This window comes from Heterocephalus glaber, unplaced genomic scaffold (genome assembly GCF_053883595.1).
Source record: "Heterocephalus glaber isolate CG9 unplaced genomic scaffold, H.glaber_assembly_v1.0 deba00000331, whole genome shotgun sequence".
Taxonomy (NCBI): domain Eukaryota; kingdom Metazoa; phylum Chordata; class Mammalia; order Rodentia; family Bathyergidae; genus Heterocephalus; species Heterocephalus glaber.
Genome location: NW_028258142.1, coordinates 32,508,932 through 32,532,746, shown reverse-complemented (window position 1 = coordinate 32,532,746; position 23,815 = coordinate 32,508,932). Strand labels below are relative to the sequence as shown.

The window sequence follows — 23,815 nt, the reverse complement described above, 5'->3', positions numbered from 1 at the left end:
GCAGAGTGTTATATTAAATTGTCTTGCACACAAATTACTGCACAAGTATGTTTTTAATTTAATGCTTCATTTATAAGAAGCACTTAGCAGTAAAAGATAGCACGAGACTGAGGATGGAGCACAGATGTACGTTTAAATTCCAGTACTGTCACTTTCCTTGGACAAATTATTTCTAAGACTTAGTTTTACTTTAAATGGAAATAATATACACATATTATTGGATAATACAAATAACATACTGTATAGGACCCACAATGCTTGCATGTGGCAAATACAAGTTGTATTATTAAAAAAAAAAAAAAAGATGGTCTACATGGAATGCTGGCTTCTTCTCACCTAGTTAGTAGAGTTTAATTATTTAGTTTAATCCTATTAGAGTTATCAGATTTCATCATTCATTCAAATACCTCCTTGAGCCATGACCAACAAGAAATGGTGCTGTGTTTCCTCTAACAAGGAAGATTTTTTTTCCACTGGTAAATGCTGAATAACTGGTATCTGACAGATGCTACTGTATCTTACATGTATTACATCATTTCTTCTTCACAGCAGCCATGAGAGGATACTACCATTTTGTAAATGAGGAGAGTGGATAACATTAAACAAATAAACAAATGTTAAATGCTCAGAAAACTCCTAATATTCAGGATAAGGACTATCTAGCTATAGTTTTAGAGCTACCTTTTCCTGACTGTACTCTTAGATCTTCTTAGGAAGCATTCTCTCTTCCTTTGTTTGTCCAGTATCTGGTACCTATGATACAGTACGTATTTATACTGGGCACATCAGTCATTTTAAAATCTCTATCTTTCTGTTTACTTCCATTTCTCCTGTTAACACATATGATGTCTTGAAAAAGTTATTTTTTACACCGGCCACAAAATATGTGCAATATTTTAAGAAAAAAAGCTTTATTAAGTCACTTAGTTTCTCTTATCTAGCTTTGGTATTTTATAAAATATCAGATATCACTTTGAGAGAGCCTCTTTTCTCTCTTGCTCTGGAACTAATATCTGGCCAGGCACAGGATAACTTCATTTCAATTTCTGCTTCACTTGCTTGTGTTCACTTGCTTGGCCTAGTCACACAGTTAACTCTCAATTTCAATACTGCCATATGTCAAATGTGTCTATTTTCATTGATGATTCTTAAAAGGTTCTTCCAAATCTATAATTTTATAATGCCATAAAATTTTACCAAATCTAATATTGTTATAATATTTTACCAAAAATATTCTAGATCTGTCACAGCCACTCAGATCAAAGCTTAGGGCTGTGTTAAGGTTGTCAGTACAACCTGAACTGGAGATTCATTACGACACATATGCAAAGCAGAGACTAATAAACTCATTCAATACTTTCAGTCTCTCTTGTTTCTATACCTCTTAAAAGCAGACATATGTACAGGCTTGTACTCTGGACCATCTTTTCATGGCTGTTTATAGAGTGAATAGACTTGGAAAATAGAGATAATGTCTCCTTCTATACCAGAGGGCAATTTGCTGTCAAGCATATTTAAAGACGTCTCCCTCCAAAGCAGAGGTTAGACAGGTTTGCCTGAAGTTATTATAAAAGATTATAGTTTCCTATGCATAGGGTTCTTCTCCTGTAATGCGACCCATTACAATTGGAGATGTTACCTGTCTCTTGTCATGTTGCCCTGTGGGCATGGGAGCCACACAAGAAAATGATGATATTCTGGCTTCTACTACTATTGTAACAATTTATAACAAAATATATATTAAAAAGACAGCACTGAATTGTCCTTTGTCTCTGACCCAGGAGTTCTGAGTTTCCTACTAGGATCGACAAAACTGAGAAAGGCTAATTTGTTAGGTTAAAAGTAGAAGCAAATCTCAGATCTTTCACTGTAGTAGCAGGAATGGAGGCTTAATACATGGTTAAGAGGATAAAGTATGAACCACACCCCTCCACACACTCACTTACTATAATGTGATATAATATTCTATAAACTTCTAAGAAAATCCTTTTAATGTTTAATTTCCCCTGTGGAAATTTTATCCACAAAGGTCTCTACTTACAAGAATTCAAAATTCAGATAAATGCATGGCATGCTTCTTTAAAAGCTGACATTCTGGATGTGCTAACAATCTAAACTGAAATTAAATGAATTAGGAAGTTTTCACATGTCCCATCAAATTTGCCAAGACCCTGTTGCATGATACTAGCAATCCTCTGAATAGTCAGAAATCCTCAATTGAGAACTTATCAATTTTTAACTTCGAGCTGTCTAAATGCTCTCAGTGTGACTGCTTGAGAAAAGACTAAACTGAAAAAGCAAACCATGCCAGATTTCTCAAAAAAAATTTAGCTGCCTTTAAAGTAGCACTGGCTACTTTAGGACATATAGGAAGACAGCTTTCGAAGGCAAACACTCCTCCTTCCTTTCTTGGTTCATGCTCTGACAAGATAAAACAAGAATCAGCAAAGGCTACCCCAAAGGAGAAACTGGAACCTGGTTGCTGCACAGGCACTGAGCAAGAACAAGTTAATTGTGTCTTTAAAAATGAACTCATATGCATTTAAAAGAAGTATTTATACTACAGGGCCACTGCTCCTATCTATTGGTGTAAAAGAAACACATTACTATTAAAAACCTCTATGTACATTCAGTGAGGCCTTCATTTTCTTCCTTTTGGGAAATACAGACAATTTGATTATTGTTTGGGCAGGAAATCAGAATCTAGGAATATTAAAAGAGACCAAGAAATTCTTTTATAGGGATGTGATCCAGATCTATTTTTAGATGCAAACTATTTCAAAAATGTTATGATGCTATAATAAAGAGAACAGAGATGTAAAAGGCTTTATAAGCCATTATCAATTCTCACAACACATGAACTAGGTATCATATCTCATTTCAGACATGGAAAACAAAAGTTAAATAACTTACTAAGATTTCAAGACAGAGCTGAACTATTCATTATAATTCTTTGTATCAGATAATTCCCTATTTCCTGACTAAAATGATATCAGACAACAATGAGATGGAAACTCAATTAGTTTAAAAAAATAAAATCACTGTAACATTTAATTTCTAGATATGTACAACAAATAGTGTTAGTGTGAAATGAAAATGTAAGAAATCAAATAAAAGAAAGCTTCAGCAGTGGCAGGCATACAGTAAAAGCTCAGTAAGTATTTTCTGAATTAAAGTAAAGTTTAACATCAAGGATGAGATGTTAAAAAGAATGTTCTAGGTTAAATGATACAAGTTCTTGTCTTCCTCCCATGTTTACTTCCCAGGACAATCTCCACACACCATGTATCATAATAGCTGAACATACCCATGCCTATCTCAAATAGTTGGTTTTTAAAAAAAAACTTTTTAAAAGACTTCACTGTCTTCACTACTGTACTGAAAGGCAGCCAGACTAAGGGGTGAGGAGCAGCAAATGGCATGATTAACACGAGCATGGCTACCTTGGACTACAGAACACCATCTGCTTCAGAAAACTCCTGAGAGTTTGGATCCATGGTTCCAGGCAGATGATATTCTGCCAGCTTGGGTTTGGCAGTGCTGTGGATGAACACTGACTTTTGATCTGTACAAACCAGGGCCAGCCACTTACTAGTTGTGTAAAACCAATACCCCAAACTGCATAAGCCTCCAGACTTTTACCAGTCTGAAAGTGGGCATTCACTCAGCATTTCTAACAAGTTTCTACTGGATGGTCCACACTGGTTACTCAAATGAAGTCCTCAGACAAGAAGCATTAACAGCACTTGGAAACCTGTCAGAACTGGGTTTCCCCCAGTGTGACAAACAGAAATATCAATATCATCTGCTGACATGGGATGACTCTAGAAATCTACCTTAAATTCTTTTCTTTAAAATTAATTTACAGTTTATTCACTTAACTTTTCTTCTTTGTTGTTATTAAAAATCAGACCTTTGCTTCTCTCTCCTCCTTCCATTATCCTAAATTGTGAATCTAACTCTTAAGCCCCTCCATAACAACACCCTAGTTCTTTTCAGGCTTTTCATCTATAATGCCTGTACAGGTCCACAACAAGCGAATCAAATGGGACTGGTGATTTTCTACTCATAAACCATCCTTGCTCATTACACCCTCTCTTGGTTTGTTTTGGTGACCGTGGTTGATGTTTTTCCCATCTGGCTAGTCTCTAGTTACCTTGCCTAATCTCTCAAAGTGCTGTGTTCTCACCATCTCTGAACCAATTTCTCACCCTCATCATAGGAATTTTTATTTTATTAAATTATTTACCATATTCTTCTGTATATAAGATCTTTTTTCTGTTTTATCCATATTGCTGAACTATAAGTTATTTGAAGGCAAGAATCTTTATTACTACTTCTGATAATCCTTGCATGACTTAAAACAGCTCTTTAGTTGATGTTAAATAACAATGCATGAAAATGAAGCAAAGCACTATTGATAAACTTAATCTAAATATTCGCATATAACAAAACTAACTATGTTTCTCATTTCCTCAATATGATTGGTTTATTTTCCATTTTGGGCATCAAAGATAGAAAACTAGGTGCTGAAGTTCACTTGTAGTTTTTCCCATGCTTCCATCTAGAAAATTTTTACTTAATCTGACTTAATACATTTTATCAGAACTTAAATTCTGAACCAATCAATCTGGCATTTTTCACATTGAACAGGATTTCTCAGTTGAGGAAAAATTAATGTTATAATAAAATCTTAATGAAGCCATTGTAAAACTTCAAATGCACACATAAAAAAAGAACACAAAGCAGCACAGAAATCATTAAATCTTTCAGGCCAAAATAAAGCATAGTGACAAAGATTAGCTTTAAAAATTAAAGGCTCTTCACAATACCTAGGAGACTCTGAATATGAGAAGACTGTTACTTTAAATCGTAAATTCATGTTAGTCAACTGGACAATCTCTCAAGTACAACCTCCTCTCCAAATCAAACAGAATGTATAAAGACCAGACATACAGTCAATGGTAGCGAGTCAATGCAAAATATCCTCTACTGAATTCTGAAGATAAATAAAGAACAGACATTAATTTTGAATAATTATTAAAAATGAGCACAGAACAATAAACAAGTATCAATTTGGTGAATTGATGAGAATGTGAGATCAAAGCTTAAAAGTGATACAGGGTTGGGATCAGCACCAATGGCTAGAAACAAAAACTAACTGTCAAAACTGCATTGGCCCCATGATGAATGTGATCAGTATGTACTGAAAACATGTGCAAAAAAACCCGCCCAAAATACCCTGCATCGGCCTAAAAGAATTAAAGAATAAAACATATCTTCACTAACTTATACAACAAATGTTCTACTTGAAATCTGCTAAGACAATATTGCACATCCTACTAGAAGACAAAAAAGTACCCACATGTTAAAAATCCCTGTAAATAATATTATACATGATTGGTAAATTGGCTTTCCTACCTTTAAAGATCATGTTGTTGACAAAAGGAAAGAAAGAGGGGTTTCTGATGCTGACAGCTGTGGCAGACAGAATTAATGGTACCCCCAAAATGTCCATATCTTAATCCCCCATATTTGTGAATGTTACCTTAATTGGCAAAAGGAACTTTGCAGTTGTGGTTCTGCTAAGGAACTTGAGATGGGGAGATCGCCTGGATTACTCAGGTAGGGCCAAGGCAATCACAAGGGTCCTCCAAGTGGAAGAGGGAACCACAGAAGGAGTTACAGTGATTGGACACAAGAAGGACTCACCCACATACAGTTTCTGGCTTTGAAAATATGGAAAGGAACAAGAGCCAAGGAATGAGGCAGCCTCTAATAGCAAGGAAGAAGAAACAGATTCTCCTCCAGGACACCCAGAAAGGAATGCAGCCCTGTTGACCTTTGATTTTAGCCTGGTAAGACCTGTGCTTGACTTCTAATCTATAGAATTGTATGATGACAAATTTATGTTGTTTTAAACCACTAATTTGTGGTAATTTCCTATGGTGACAATTGAAACCTAATACAAGAGTAAATTACTATGAAAATAATTGCCAGGGCTGGAGTTGTACTTCAGCAGCAGAGCACTTTCTAAGCATGTATAAGGCACTGGGTTCAAACTCCAGTGCCATGAAAAAAAAGAAAAGAAAAGAATTTTCTGAAACAAAGATAACTCTTTATAGTTCGATGCTCTATAAAATACTCAGCAAATATGTTAAGATTTAGTCTGCAATACTAAGAAAAGCACCTGCTAATGTGAAATAGGAAGAAAAGGGGCAAAGGGGAAGGAAGTGGGAGGGCTAGGGGAAAGGATAGAAGGGAATGGGATTAATATGAGAAAATGGAAAAATAGGAACAAAATCTTTGCAAATAGGGAGGACTGGAGGGGTTGAAGGGAGGGCTGGAGAAGGGTGAAAAATAAGAACCAAGAGAAGACTATGTAAAGGTGCAAATTTCCAATGATGAATGTCATTATACTGTATACCTAAAATGTACCAATGATTAGAATGAATAATTGATAATGTAAAATAGGAAGAAAAGGTCCAAAGGGGTAGGGGTAGTAGGAGGGCCAGGGGAAAGGAAAGAGGGGAAAGGAAAAATGCTGAGAAATGGAAAAAATGGAAATAAAGTCTTTGTAAATAGTGAAGTATGGAGGGCATGAAGGGAGGGCTAGGAACTGGGAAAAAATAAGAACCAAGATGCATTATGTAAAGGTACAATTCCCAATGAGAAATGTAATTGTGTTGTATACCTACAATGTACCAATAAAATAATTTAATACAAAAAAAAAAAAGAAAAGCACCTGTTTCTCTGTTAAAAGCTAACACACAAGACCTAAAATGAGATAAAAGAATTAAGATAAGTAGAGCATGGTGGTACATGCCTGTAATCCTGGCACTTTGGGAGCCTGAGACAGGAAGACTGCAAGTTCACGCCCAGACAGAGCAACTTATTGACTCAGTGAGATCCTATCTCAAAAGAGGTGAGAATGTATGAAGTATGAAGGCTCTGGGTTCAATCCTCAGTGCCACCATAAATAAATACAAATGACGGCTTTGATGGAGAACTGGTTTAGAAAACAAAATAGAAGATATTTTCAACCAAATGGGAAGGAAATAAAAAATTAAGTAGGAAAATTTGGTGTATCTTGAATATACCATTAAAAAGGACTGACATGGTATCTTTCTCAATGGGTCAGTCAGCCAGAAGGCAAAAATTAGTATTTCCTTTAAAACTCATATTTACCTGATAATCCTCTGGGCAGCATACTGATGGAGAGAACGAAACTGTGCCGACATATTTGCTAAAGCTGCCAAACAATTTGTATGAAGGTACTTGTCCTGTTAGAAAACGGCAAGTTTAAAACATACATCAAGTCTTCTTATATTTTAAGCAAGGTTAACTAGAAGAAAATATAAACTCAACTATCACTGATTTTATAAAATATGAATCCCCAACGTCTTTTCTCTAGTTCCCAGAGCCATTAAAATCTTTTCACAGCTTATTTGAAGCAATGAATGACACAAACTATTATGATGTTCTTGATGATCTTCATCATTCTCACCATGATGAATACTGAAATAGTTTGCTGGAGGATATTAATATTTAATTACACTGTACAGCTTCAAACTCTATTGCTTATACATAGTATAGCATGCACACAATAATTACCTTTTCAAAAATGTAAAACTTCTCCATTTTAAAACATATTTACGCTTGGTGTGGTGGCACATGCCTATAATCCCAGCACTGAGGCAGGAGGATTACTGTGAGTGTGAGGTCAGCCAGGGCTACACATTGAGTTCAAGGCAAGCCTGAACTACACAGCGAGACCTTGTCTCAAAAAAACCCAACCAACCAACCAAATAAACAAACAAAACATTTAGTTCCTAGGATCTCAGATTTTAAAAATATGGACATGTATTTACATTAAACCCATAGAATGAAAATGCTGAAGTAAACTTGACCATTTAGCTATGAATTCTGTTCATCATTTCCCTATTACCAGAAATGAAACTGCTCTCAGGAAATACAAATAGAACCCAATAAAGATTTTTTCTTTTAGTCTTTTTCTTTTTTCCTTAGTGCTAGGGATAGAACTCAGGCCCTTACAAGTGCTAGGGAAGTGCTCTCACTGAGCCATACCTCCTATCCCTACCTTCTTTTTACTGTTTAAAGCATTCTCTCTCTTCTACCTTTTTTTCCCATCTGAAAACATATTTTTTTGTGCTCACAAACTTCTTATACTTTGTTGTTGCTGCTTTTAAAAGGCAAATCAGTGTGTTATCAATTTAGCAAAATTACACAACAGACTGGATCTAAATGTGCCTCACTGCTTGTTTTCTGTCACATATAATTCTCTGATCATCCAATCATTGAATATTAAGAAACACACATTACACTATAATCATGTAATACAGTGGTTACATGTTGATCTGTATTTTTCCATCATTTTTCATGAGCATATTAGCACCCTAAAAACTGAGATTACTTTAAATGATAATCTGAATTGTACTGTTTGGATAAAGATAGAAAAATAGCTATGGAATACTTACTCTCGTCCTTGTCATGTTGTATTGAATGGTTCTTATTACAACTAGAATCAGGAGACTCCCCAGTGAAATTTCAGTTAAAACCCGTTCTGAATACCAAGTAATATTTTTTAATATCTGTAATGAGGAAGAAAAGTTTAAGTAAAATGACTGATTTAAAGAAAAAGAAATTACTTCATATCTATAATTTTTGATAAGCAATCTCTTTGTTTTAAAGGCAAATTAAGCAGTAAGTTAAAATCAATTGTGAAGTTTTCAGTTCTAGTAAGCAAACTGCTAAGGTGTTTACTTCTCCTTCCTTCTTAAATAGAAAAAAAACCCCACACACCAGGTACGGTAAATGGAGGTATCACATTTATTTATAGTAAATGGAGGTAGCACAGGGAATAGGGTTAAAATAAGAACCAAGATATATCATGTACAGGTACAAGTACCCAATGATAAATGTAAACATATTGTATACCTAAAATGTACCAATACAAGAATTTAAGAGAAAAAAATGCAGGTATCATTAGTAAATATGAAAAGGAGATGTATCTGAAGGAGCTATGGCAAACAGGATAAAAAGTGACAGAAAAATAAAACAGAGCTTAGCAAGTTGAAAGAGAAAATAAGAAAAGCTTTACAAGCAAATGCCAGGTACTCTTCAGTGCTCCACTGGCAGGGTATGTATTAGAGGATATTGGAAAACTATCTATTAGCCCAATAATATACTTTGTAATAAAGTATTTTGAAGACTGAAAGAAGAAAAAGTGTTTCTTTTTGTTTCTATGTGTGGTACTGGGGATTGAACCTAGGGCCTTCACACTAAGATACAACCCCAGCCCCCTTTTTAATTTTTTATTTTGAGGCAGGGTCTTGCTAAGTGACTAGGCTGCCTCAAACTTGGAATCCTTCTGCCTCAGCCTCCCAGAGTTCTGGGATTACAGGCATGCACCACCATGATCAGCTGGTAAGTGTGGTAAGTGCCTCTTAAAAAATAGAGCTTTCCCAACAGACAGCAGAAAATCTCTACAATGGATGTTTAAGAGAGGCCAGGAGTGCAGTGCATACACCTTTCACGAGGAGACACACGTGTCCTGCTATGGGTGTACAGAGGAGGCAGCTCTGGTACACACCTCAATAAGCAAGAACTACATTAGGTTGGGACATTCCCAGAGTAGATTTGTAACACTGGTGTCAAGGAAAGAGGATGGACGCACCCAAAAACTGGATATGCGAGAGGACCACAATAAGTCTTATGGTGGGTTTAATCAAAGTAATGGTAACTTACCACTTCATGAATGGACCTATTGAAGCCATCATCTTCTGTAAGGATCAGCAATATTATAAGGGCCATATATACATGGTGTGAATTTCTTTCTTCAACGTGATACAGAATCTCAAGAATTGGTAAAACCTAGAGAATAAAAATTATAACGTAATATTTCGATACCTGATTGTAAAATCTTAAATTATTTTAAATCTTTATGGGTTTTTTGGTACCTTTTAATGTCACAGTTAAATTTTCCTTTAGAGAAAAAAAAAATACAAACCCCTTCTTACTGTAGGTGTTGCTAAAATACCAAGAAGGAAAACTATTACAAACTCTAGGATGATCTCTAAAGGTCTAACCAATCTAAAGGCTGGATTTGTAGAGACCATTTAAGCTCATGATTTAAAGCTTTTATAAAGTCACGTTACCTTCCCCCAACCAAAATAAAAAAAAGAAAAGCCCCGCTACCCAGACATTAAAGAGCACCTTAAATTACATGCTTACTATCACTTGTATTTTAATACTAATAAATATAAATAGGCAAGTTCAATAAGCAGTTCAAATAAGTAAATATATAAACAATTACTACCCAAGGTTCATTTTCTCAATATGTGTCCTGAGATTTATTCTTCAGCATAACTGTCAAGCTTTTCATTTTATGACCCTGTATACATATAGATGAATTTATTTTGAATCATTATTTTGATGCCTTCAATTTGTTCATTCATTCATTCATTCATTCATTCATTCATTATCTGTAACTGAAATCAGACAATAACCTGTAATGAATAAATTGTTTACATACACAAGTCCCTAAAGCAAAACGGCACACATAGCCCATAAAATAGGCACATTTTGGGAGACACACCTATTGTAGCGACCTAAATTATTAAGTGCAGTTGCATGAACATTACTAACTTCCAGGAACTAATGTACCACAGTTACCAAAATACTCACTACTCTTTTTTCTATGTAGACTCCAGGCTCCCTTGCCTTTGGAGGCCCTTCTGATATTATGTCAAATACGCAACATCACATTCCACATTACCTACTTAGCATAGTTAAGATTTTACAGCCATTTAACTCAACAGATGCTACTTCTGATTCTGCAGTTTCCTATATATATTTTGTGTCATGTCCTTTTTTTTGTCTAAGCTGTAAGAACTACATCCAGGGCTACAGTGATACCCATCTACAGATTCTGTACTTTATAAACAATAAATGGTATATTCAAACATATAAACAATAATGAGTGAGTAATGGATCTGATGGGATTAAGTCACAACAGCACTTGAATTTTTTCTTTTAAATATTTTAATTGACATATAATTTGAATACTACACCATCAGTCCAATTTAAGACATCTGCATAAGCATGGGCTTTCTATACAGAACCCCAATTGCATATAAAATAACACCAACAATCAACATATGGATCATATCAAATTAAAAAGCTACTGCAAACAAAAGAAACAACCAACAGAGTGAAGAGACAACCTACAGAACGGGCAGGAATTTTTGCCAGCTAGACAGAGGACTAATATCTAGAATACATGAGAAACTCAAAAAAATTAGACCCCCCAAAATAAAAGACCCAACTGAAAATTGGGCAACTGACACTTCTCAGAAGTAGTAGAAATGGTCAATAAATACATGAAAAAATATTCAACTTCTCTTGCCAAAAGAAAAACGCAAATTAAAACAATACTGAGAGTCCATCTTTCTCCACAAAGAATAGCTATCATCATGAAATCAAGTACAATACTAATAACAAATGCTGGCAAGGTGACAAGGGAAAAGGAACCCCTCTACATTGTTGCTGGGAATGTAAACTAATACAACCACTATGGAAATCAGCCTGGAGATTCCTCAAAAAGCTAAAGCTAGAAATTCCATTTGAACCAGCTATTCCTCTTCTAAGGATATTACCAAAAGAGTTAAAGACATTATATTACAGTGACATATGCATACCCATGTTTACAGCAATGCAACTCATAACAGTTAAATCTTGGAAGCTGCCAATAAAGATGAACTGGTAAAGAAAATATGAATTTATGCACAATGGAATAGTATTCTGCCATAAAGGATAAACTTGAGTCATTTGTAGGAAATGGATGCACCTTGAGACCATAATGTTAAGTGAGATAAATCAGACATTCCAGGTTAAATATCACATAATTTTTCTTACATGAGAAACCCAAAATATACATAAAGAGCAAAATAAAAGATAATATAAAACAGGAAGATAAATCTTTTGCAAAAGGGAAAGGGACCAAGAGATAGAGGGAGGGAGAAAAGAGGGAAAGGGAAGGGTATAAAAAAAGAATTAAGATGTGTAATAGACACGTACCAACTCCCCAGAATGAATATAAACATTATTTACCACAAACATACTAATAAAACTAACAATTTAGAAAAATATTGCAATAATTGAAGATGAAGCAGCTTAAACTAAAAAGTGGCAATAAGGAAAAAGAACATTAATAGATCCCAAAGACACTAAGACATGAAAACCAAGAGGACTTAGTTAGATATGGAAGAAGAAAACAGAGGGGTCAGTGCCACCTATTTCTGCCAGCCATGTGGATGGTTCATCACTGGGATAGAGAATACAGGAGTAAGAGAAGAAAGAGCAGGTCTTGAGAGACAGAAGGAGTCCCATTTTCACATTTGGTATAAGATGTCTACGAGGCTATCACATGGGAAAGTCTGGGGCAATTAGGAAAATACTTTTAATCCAGACAGCAAAGAACTCAAAGTTGTCCAAGTATAGATGACAACAGGATAGTTTTCAGTAGATGTTTTGGGGGAAAGTTCAGGGAAGAAGATAAAGATGGATAGAACTGTACTTCAGGACACATTTGAAGGTGAAAGAAAAATAACACACGGTGGGGGGAGAAACAGACAGAGAGAGAATGAGAACAGTAGCTATAGAGGTAGAAAAATCTGCTGAGTACAACAGGAAGCAAGGATCTTGGTTTCAGTCAGGGCTGCTTCTTTGTATTAAATCATGTCCAAGGTCTGTCCCCCATCCTTTGCTTCTGTTTTCCCCAGCCTTGGTCTCCTTGTCAAGCACACCTTTTCCAGGGAGAGAATGGATTTCTAGAGGTATGTAGATGTATGGACTCCTTATTTCTGCACATCAAAAATTCACAGGTTGAAACTCTATCCCCAGTGGCATGGAATTAAGAAATGAAGTCTATGGGAGGCGGTTGAGTAATAACAGTGGAGCCCTCACAGTGAGGGCAATCCTTCTAAGAGACAGGAGACAGCTAGTTTCCTCTTCCTCTCAGCTCTCTGTCATATCAGGACACAGCAAGGAGATGGTCATGTGCACACTAGGAAGCAGGTGCTCACCAGACACTGAGTTGGCCAGCGCCTTTATCCTGAAATTCTCATCTTGTTTAAGCATCCAGCCTATAGTATTTTTGTTATAGCAGCCAGAACTGACACAAGGCCTAGGCAGTTTAAACAACAAAAGAGAACACTGCCAAATGCAGCAGTGTTCAAATGAAGTAGTGAGGACACATGTCCAGTGGATTCTGTAACAAGGTGCTAGTGATAAGGAAACAGAAGCTGGATCACAACAGGCTGAACAGTAAACAGTAAGTAAAGAAGAGCAGGCAGAGAACGTTGTCCACATCTTTTAAGAAACTTGGCCACGAAAAGGGCAAGAAAAAAGGAACAAATAAGACATTTGGCCTCTATGATTTTTACATAAAATCCATACTCAGAAAATAAAAGACTATTAAGAACCTCAAAGAAGATATAGAAATCCTTAAATAACTTATTTTGATAATGACAAATCGTAGACTTCATGTCACTATAAATACTAAACTCATTGTCTATGTGTATTTTCAGTGAAGTTTTAAGTTAATATCACAACAATGTGAGTCGCATTTCTGCAATACATAATACACACTCAAGGCCTGGTCCAAGGACAGAACACTGGTGGAGGTTTAAAGGAAACAGCTGCCAAGTCACTGCTGGATTAACATAAACAGAAACTGAAATGGTGATTAAAAGAAAAAAGAAAAAAACTTATAAAGAATAAAAAATTATAATTTTATAAAAAATTATAATGTTGAAGTGGCTGTATAGTATTTATCCAGAATCCCTTCCTTTGAGGAGCCCCTGGTCACCCCGTGGCTATCACTGAGAAGGCCCCATTCCACAGTGATTAGCCAAAGTGGGCACATGATCCAAAAAGACTTTTGGAGCCCATCAGGAGATTTTTATGAACAGTAGATACATAATTTTTCCTTTCAGCTTATAAGTGATAAGAAAGACATATGACTGGGGCCACTAGAAATCCATTCTATCCCTGGAAAAGGTGCGCTAGACAAGGAGACCAAGGCTGGGGAAAACAGAAGCAAGGGATAGGGAACAGATCTTGGACAATGTGGTTTAATACAAAGAAGCAGCCATGACTGAAAGCAAAATATTCACAAGTTTTTCATTTGTAATATTGTATACTCCTTTTCCTTTAAAGTGGGCATAAATTTGTTACTTACAACTAAAAAAATCATGACTAGCTAAAACGTCTGAGCTATTTTCATACATAAACTACTTCACTTGTGATAACAAAATAAAAATCCTATGCCTAAGAATTTTTTTAAAGGGATGTCCTCTTATACACTATTCTTAATATTCAGAGCCTTGGATTCTACCCTATACATTATTCATAGACACAAAAAGAAATTTGCAAGTTACTGCATCGTTATTCTGATGGACACCAATTAGAAATGTGCCGCAAATTATTTCAGATTAGTGCGTATTCTTGAGTTAAAAGATGTCAAAGATCACATGCTTATAATCCCAGCTACTGAAGAAGTTAAAGCAGTAAAGTAGCAAGCTCAGCTTAAGCAATTTAGCATGATGCTGTCTCAAAATATAAATAAAAAGGGGGTTGGATGAACCTTGGTTGTATAGCACCCTTGGGTTCAATATCCAATACTGGGTCGGGGGGAGGTTGTAAAACAGCAGTTACTCAAACCATCATTAAAAAGGGCCCATGTCAGTCAATACTTGCCACAGAAGAGAGGCAGGTTTGCCTTTGACTTTATAAGAACCTACACCCAATGAGGTATTTTGAGAAAAACCCAAAGTATCAGACATTACCTTAATATCAATAAGAAGCTATAGAATAAAATCAATGATAACAACCACAAAATCAGGTCAGCACAGTAAATTTCCCATTGATAACATTTTTTCATCATAGCCTCAAATATTTATTATAGAAGAAAGGCAAAAGGACAGATAGGGACATAAACTAATCAGTTACTAAAGTAATCTATGAAAGTTAAGAAAGAAACACCTTATCTGGCTCTGGTGGTTCACACCTGTAATTCCCACACTCAGGAAGGCTGAGGCAGGAGTACTGAAAGTTCAAGTCCCACCTTTTCAATTTAGCAAGATGCTGTTTCAAAACAAAATAATTTTAAAAGAGGCTGGGAATATAGCTCAGTGGTAGAGTGTCCTTGGGTTCAAGTCCTAGTATCACAAAAAAACCAAACTGGGCCGGGGATTTAGCTCAGTGGTTCCGCCACCTGCCTCGCAAGCGCAAGGTCCAAAGTTCAATCCCTAGTACCAAAAACAAAACAAAACAAACCTTAGAAACCTCCCCAGAAAATGTTAAACAAAGTCTTATAACCGTTCATTGGTGAATGTCATTAAACAGAGACAGCCACTCCATGTATTATCTTACAAACCAACATCCTTATCACCAAACTCTCTTAAAGACATGATGTCTCAAGTTGTGTAATTACTTTCAACACTTCCTTTAGAATGCATCATGCTCAGAACTGTCTCTGTGCTTTTATACACACATCAGAAAACAAGCCTGATCTTTTCAAGATTTTACTCATGAGCAGTATACTTTACACCCAATACTGATATTTAAGCCAATATTTTCCACACCTATTTGGTGTGGAGACAGGTTCTTTAACCACAATTTTTGTTCTTAGAGTTTCTGTGATGTACAAAATGCTCAATGAGTTCTACTATGCAATGTTTCTTCAGTGTTTACAGAGTATTTTAACACTGAAAAACTGGCTACAGTCTGTCTGGTGAAGTTCTATCAACCTGTAAAAAATGAAGCAGAGGAGACATTCTGTTGCTTTCAACAGCTGTGTCTATTTCAGGAATGTTCACATTTTTCTGAGTGCATTAATAGTCCACAGTTATCTAAATACACACACACACACACTCACACACACACATATACTTCAAACATGCCTTGATGAGGCAGCTTACTGCTCCTCTCAGGGAAAGACTGCTGTTCACACATTAGTTATAATGGGAAATCAATGATTGTTTATGTGAGTTTTTGTCTAACGAAAATTGTGGAACCAATTTCACTCACACAACAAAAGGTAGTATACATTTAAGGGATATCTGGCAAAGAACCGTAAAATAATCATAACAGGTCAGGAAGGGCACTCAGACAGTCTTAGATTCTAGGCTATCAGAACAGACACTTGAGAAAATTAGCTTATAAAAAATCACTCTTACTTTCAGCCATTGTCATCACGAGTACACTGCAACTGGGGCCAATTATACAACTATAAGCGCTTAGCAGCTGGAAGGTAACAAGAAGAAATAAAACCCCCTTGAAAACTGCAGAGGGTGCTTCTCCCAGAACTTGATCCTCAGAAATGGGTAGCTGCTTACGACCTTGAGGATGGGGGAGCTTGTCCAGCCAGCAGAGGATGCCACTGTGCTCTGCTCTGAGGTCATCTCCATGTGAGCTGTCATCTACACTGAAGAAACACAGACCTTTGCTTGTTTCCGGTGACATCTCCCTATTAACTCTCAAACACTACCTGTGTAGCAACCAGGCAAATATACTTGCTTTCTTGGGAAAATAAATTATTCTCCAAAGTTCTATAAAATACACACAGCAAAAAACCCCACAAAAAACACAGAGCATGTGATGTTCAGCATGATACTTACAAGATTCTCCATGTCCGTGCGAGCCAGCATGTATGTTCTGACATTACTATTCTGATGGAGCAGCGTGTACAAGAGAAGCGTTGCTTGGTCAGACGTCTGCTGTTCACACAGAGCTGTGTATAAGCTATTAAAGTTAATCTGGAAGGCATGTGGAATCGACGAGGGGAATGAACTGCTATCTAGTAGACAGAGAACATAAACGAAATTTTAAAAAACAACATGACTATTTTCTGGACTATGTTTTTACACAAATAATAAAAGTAATATTAGGGCCGGGGATTTAGCTCAGGGGTTCCAGTGCCTGCCTTGCAAGCACAAGGTCCCGAGTTCGATCCCCAGTACCAAAAAAAAAGTAATATTAAAGTAATGCTTATAACCCAATTACCATTAATTTTATATAAAATCCCTATGTTTCCGAGTTAAATTTTCAATTTGTATTTTAAACTTAAGTACTAAAAAACTAAGTTCCATAGTTTATTACTATTTTCCAATATGAAGCAGAACTAAATCAGCACTAAAAACATGTATTTAAATAGAGCTATGGGGCACAAGGCCTCTGACAGATATAATTTTACCAAGATATTGAGACCTTTTTAAAAAAAACCAAAAAAACAAAACAAACATAACCAGTCCTAAATAAAAACAGGGATGAAGAATATAGTTTGTATATAAAATAAGACATCTTATTCTAAGACAAGGTTTTTAAAAACTTTCTTGCCAGGCATGGTGGTGCATGCCTTCAATCCCTACACTCAGGAAGCTGCGGCAGGATGACCTCAGGTTCCAGGCCAGCATGGACTACACAGCCAAACTGTTTCAAAAAACAAAACAAAACCAAAAAAGCTACACTTGCCTTGAAGTTTACTTACTTCAAATAAATAAATTATAGCTGAAGTATTTATCAAGTTATTAATCCATTCCTAAAGAAAACGGCTAGAACAACAACAAATAATTTAGCTAGTTTTAAAATAACACCAAAATCAGTACATATGTTCAACATTAACTCCTATAACGGACAAAACATACTAGACCTAAGACAACTATCAGAAAATTTCTACAAATTTATTGTTTAAAAGAAAACTTAATTATCTACAACTGCTAAGAAACTTTTTTTTTTAAAGATAGTTACTGGAATGATGAAAAGCATAAATGATAGTCAATACTGGGAAAATTCTTGGTACTCTAAAACTAACACAGCCTCTTTTCTACAGTTAACCTATTTGCTTAGAAACCGAAGCAAGAAAGGTTAAGAAGTTAAAAAGGAGATATACACAGGTTCAACTGACTCAGAGGAGGTCATAATATCACTGGATAAAATGCAGGATAAAACACAGGAATATGACAGTACAAAGAGCTAATATTTTCATGTGCTCTGAAAACTAAGCACAAATAATTTTTGAAAAGACTTGAAACACAGAAGATCCACTAAAAACAAACAAAAATGAAAAACACACTAATCTGTTTTACCATTTCTGAAAGCTGTACTCTTATGGAAAAAAGCCATGTCCCAACACAAATGATCTCTGGCAGCTCAGTGCTTCTAAGACTCTCCTTCCTGCTTTAGGTTTGTAAGAGAAATGCATCTACAAATGCCTGCAATTCAGCTACACGGCACTTTCACTTCCCCTTCTACATTTGAAATATAGGTTATTTTTTCAATCTTAATACTATTTATGACACTAATAAAAATAATTCCTTTGTGAGGTTGACTTTATATTTGTGCACAGGATGGCAAAAAGAACTGCTGTCATGCACTGTGAGCATGCAAAATTAGAGAATCTATATGAGACTCACTGGAGAAGATTCTGGACACTCTATTCTTCTTCCCAATGGGAGCAAAGTGGCATATTCACCCGTCTGCACTATACCTGACTGCACTGATGAGTGTGTGTGGTATGTGTGTATCCACAACATCACTACACTGCTAGATACTAAATGCTGTGAACCAGCCATTACATGGACTGCCTTATGTCTGTTATCATGTATTTAATGTGTGCAACAACCACGTCATTCTGACCAGTTTTACAAAGTATGAAATAAAGATTTAGAGAAATTAGGTAATTTTTCCCACATCAGCCCTGAGTAAAACCTAGAGCAGCCTCTGCATTATATTGCTTCTTACAGTAACAGCAACAATTTGGTGAGTCAGTACTTTGGTAAAAGTTCATTCATTTCTTTTCTTTTTTTTTTTGGTACTGGGAATCAAACTCAGGACCTTGCCCTTGAGAGGCAGGCATAGTGCCACTGAGCTAAATCCCCAGCCCAATTCATTCATTTCTTACAAGAACTGTGTGAGGTACAGATTACAATCTCTACTTTACAGATAAGGCCATCGGTGTTTAGGAATAAATCTGGGATATGAATGTAGGTCAATCTAACTCTAAAGCCAATAATTTGAATCAACTGCTGTACTACATCTTTTGGTCCCCCATGTTTGATTATCTCTGAAAAAAATGTAAATCTAAACAGATATTAAGGACCTTAGCACTTTTCTAAGATTTATTTGATCTTCCCAAGACTACTGACAGAAAAATCTGTTTTTCTCATTTGTAACCAACGTGAAAACAACAAATTGACACTCATCTTCAAAAATTTAAGATAAATAATTTAAACAGTGTTCTCTTCATTAGAAAGAGAGAAAGTATCACAAACCTTGCGTGTTCTTAAAAGACATAATGGCCTGTCTGTAGGGATTTGGTGCGTCTGGAGCATCTGTCAGGTTAGCCAACACCAGCAGAAGCAGGAGACTCTGGTTGGCGAGAGGAGAGGGAAGCTCTGGAGAGGCAGCTGCTTTGCTGCCCACACCACCGAGTGTGAAGACAGTCCAGAGTCCAGCTTGAGAAGAGAACACACGGTTAGGATTGCTACCACCAGGAAGGTGAATGTCTTCCAGTACAATATTCTGTGCATTTTATGTTTCAGATCTGGAAATAACATTTTACTTTCCCTTTTGATTAGAAAATGAAGTCATTATTTGAAACTTTTCCTATTGTCCAAGCAATATAAAATGTTTTGAAGACTATCAGCCCCTAGTCCTATAATTCTACTTCTCAGAGACAGCCACTATATAAATTACTTACGTATTTTTTCAAATCTTTCTTTACATATGAAAACATATGCAGTTATAAGTACAATTCCATATACAACTTTTATACCAATCCACAGTAGCTAAACACTATAAACACTATTAATTATCAACATCAGCACCATAGTACTGGTGCTCCAAGCAAAAACATTATAAGAAGGAAAAGATAATTTTACAAAGATAGGAAAAATATTCATTATTTTCAGGCAAATACAGTAGTGTCAAATACAGTAGTCATTAGCCACCTGTAGTTATTGAGCAGGTGAAATGTAGTCTAAATTGCATTGCAATGTAAGTATAAAATACACAATGAATCCTGAAGATAATACAAAAAAAGAATGTAAAATATCTTACTAATATTTTATTGTTTGCATGTTGAAATGACAGTATTTTGAATATACTAGGTTAAAGTTTATAACAAAAATTATTTTCACCCGTTTCTTTAATATGGTACCAGAAGATTGCATACTCTCATAGGGAACACTTGAATAGGGACACACAGATGCAGGTACAGGAATGTTTACTGGGGATTACATAATGTGGCTTCTACTGGACAATGCTGTTCTGGAGCATCAAAGAGAATCAACTGCCACTCCATTACTGACAACTAACAGGTTTTGTTCAATAGCTAAAAGATAAAAATCAAAGCATCCACACAGAAATAATGAATGACTAGAAGATATATTCAATTCCAATCACAATAGCACCACATATATGATAAAATATTTAGGAAAAGCCCAAAATATATAAGACCTTTAGGTGGACATCTACAAAACCTGCTTGAAGGCCACAGAAAATCTGAATTAAAGTAGAGGGATAATATGTTTATGGGCAAAAGACATAGTACCGACACAAACTGTCAAATCTGCCCAAAAATGAATCTAAAATTCAGTATGATAACCATCAAAATACCAACAGAAATGTTTGATACTGTGCAATACAGTATATATAAAATATTGCTAGATTTAAAAAAGTGAGGGAACAAAGATATTTCTGAGAATTGCTAACCTGAGGAGGTATGCTCTCACTCACGTAGCAAAATTTTTAAAAAGCTAGTCATTTAAAAGTGTTATTTTCATGTCTGTAATCCCAGCACTTGAGGAAAGCTGTGAGTTTGAGGCCAGGGTGGGCTAAACAGTGAGCTCAAGGTCAGCCTGGACTATTCAGCAAGACTCTGTCTCAAAAAAAAAGGTATTTTTTTTGGCACCAAAGTAGAGAAATTAAGTTAAAAAAGAATGAAGTTATGATAAAGGTAGGATTCTCATTCAGTACGAAATGCCTAAAAATCTACCAATGTTCTTGGACCAATAAAATTTAATCATTTTCCCAGTATATAATTTTTAAAGTATGTATATACATCTTGAGGGAAGGCAGACTTTTTCTTATGCATCTAACAAAATTCAAGAAGATATGAAGAGTAGTAATTTGACTATTAAAAATTATTTTTATAAGGGGCTGGGGATTTAGCTCAGTGGTTCTGCCACCTGCCCCGCAAGCACAAGGTCCTGAGTTTGATCCCTGGTACCAAAAAAAAAAAATTATTTTTATGTAATGAAATATATCATAAAGTTATGACAAATAACAGATGACCAGAAAATATTTGCAACATAAAAAAGGATTTACTTTTTTAAAAACAGATCTCCTATAAATCAATAAAAAGAAATAATTCAAAATAAAAGTGGATAATAAAAGTCCAAACAATAAAAGGAAAAGATACATAAGCGGTAAGATCATCCATGAGAACAAAAAAATGTATAAAGAATGGTAATATCCAATATTGTTAAAAGTAGAAAAAATTACCAAGAATAAGACATCAAAGTGGTACATGATAGTCTGGAGGATTCTTGGCAGTTCTCCCTGAAATTTAAAATGTACACCCTCATGGGGAACAGGTGAAAAGGTACACAAAAATGAATGTACACAAGTTTTTACAGTGATATGATAATCAAATAATGGAAACAATATAAACAATTACCCCTAACAATGATAACATAAAGTATGGCTTATCCACAGTGAGGAATATAAAAGAGGTAGATAGTTTATGTACTAACAAGGAAATGTCTTTATACTGTGAAAAAATCAAGTTGTAGGAAAACTGAGGTAATTTTAAAAACCACTTATCAAAGCCACAGATGTATATGTGTGTATGTGGATATATATAAATACATTTTAAAAAACAAGAGGTCCACTAGCTTTGGTGACATATGCTTGTAATCCCAGCTACTGAAGAGGCAAGAATATTGCAAATTCAAATTCAGCCTAGGCAATTTAGCAATACCTTGTCTCAAGTATTTTTAAAACAGGATGGGGATATAGTTCAGTGATAGAGCCCTTGGGTAGCATAAGCAAGGCGCTGGATTCGGTGCCTTTCTACTGCTCCCCAGAAAAAGAGGGGGGAAAAAAAGGGAAGTGTACATAATAAGTATACACCAAACAAGTAATAGCAATCACCTTTGGGGAATAAAGTAGGATTGCATGGAATGAACAAAGACTTTTGTTTCATTTCATAGCTTAAGTTTTTTGCAATAATATATTCACTTATTTCTTTAAAAATACAATGTAGGGCCAGGGATTGAGCTCAGTGGTTCCACTGCCTGCCTCACAAGCGCAAGGACCTGAGTTCGATCCCAGGTACCACAAAAAACACCAAAAACATACAATGTAAAAAAATGTTAAAATAGCCAGGCATGGTGGCACACGCCTGTAATTCCAGCACTCAGGAGGCTGAGGCAGGAGGACTGCTGCAAGTTGGAGGCCAGCCTGGGCTACATGGTGAGTTCAAGGCTAGCCTGGGGTACATAGCAAGACCCTGTATCAAAAACTAAAAATAAAAAAAGAATGTTAAAATAACAAGATTGACCCCATCAGTACATCATTATGGGGGACATAGAAAATTCTCAATAGAATATCATTAAGTGAAAAAGACAAATAACAAAACATTACACACATACAAATAATATACCCTACTTTAAAAAAAAAACAAAACTCACTTAACTCTTAACACAGATGTATTCAAATGTAACTTTGGAGATCAAAAAATAAGAATGGAAGTAAGAGAGGGGGAAATTTCTGGTCACCAATCCCAGAAAATGTGTTGCAATTTACTTTAGAACTAGGGATGCAGCCCTATAATTTTTATTTAAACCAGAAATTAAGGACAAAGGGGAAAGGAAGAGAAAGAAAAAAGAAAACAGGAAAGGGAAATGAAATCAAAAGGGAAAGGAAAGAAATGGGAAAGGAAATACCACCAACATGTGGCAATGGATGTAACACTTCACTTTAATATTTATACATGTCTTTGTTTATATTGCCTATGTAATGGTGGTATTATTCTCTTTAAAACACTTTTATTTAAAGAATTAAATGTTTCTGCTCCAGAAAGAATAGCTCTCATCAAGAAATCAACCAATAACAAATGCTGGCGAGGCTGTGGGGGAAAAGGAACCCTTCTCCATGATTGGTGGTAGTGGAAACTAGTAAAACCACTATGGAAATCAGTGTGGAGATTCCTCAAAAAATTAAAACTAGAGGTTCCATTTGACCCAGCTAGCCCTCCTTTAGGGATCTTCCCAAAAGAGTTAAAAGCATCATACCATAGTGATATATCCATGTCCATGTTTATAGCAGTATAATTTATAATAGTTAAATCCTGGAAAGAGCCCAAATAGCCATCAACAGATGAATGGATAAAGAAAATGTGGTGTTTTATAGAATGAACTACTATTCTGCCATAAAGAAGGATAAACTTGAGCCATTTGTAGGTAAATGGATGCACTTCAAGACTATAATTTTAAGTGAAATAAATAAATAAGACACACAAGTTTAAATATCACACTGTTTATCTTGCATGAGAAAACCTAAGGGTAAAAAAGGAGCAAAATGGAAGATATGGAGGATAGATATTAGGAGGCAGGAAGAACATGTTCAAATGGGAAGGGGAACAGAGGAGGGGGAAGGTAAAGGGAAGGACAGGAAAGGGATTTAAAAAGCAAAAGAATGGAAGGAAAACAAAGCTGTAAGTCGGGAG

The 23,815-nt window shown here is 35.6% G+C and overlaps 1 protein-coding gene across 10 annotated transcripts in view; it reads right to left on the bottom strand.

Moving 5' to 3' along the window:
* Dym (dymeclin) overlaps positions 1–23,815 on the bottom strand; it is a 424,183-nt gene that overhangs the window by 228,983 nt on the left and 171,385 nt on the right. For all 10 annotated transcript variants that reach the window (XM_021236605.2, XM_087189093.1, XM_021236606.2 and 7 more), the window contains exons 9-13: positions 19,356–19,538; positions 16,704–16,882; positions 9,769–9,894; positions 8,499–8,612; positions 7,189–7,283 (exon numbers count right to left, since the gene is read on the bottom strand). In XM_021236605.2, the coding sequence (XP_021092264.1) occupies positions 7,189–7,283; positions 8,499–8,612; positions 9,769–9,894; positions 16,704–16,882; positions 19,356–19,538 (697 nt within the window). The remainder of the gene's footprint in view (positions 1–7,188; positions 7,284–8,498; positions 8,613–9,768; positions 9,895–16,703; positions 16,883–19,355; positions 19,539–23,815) is intronic.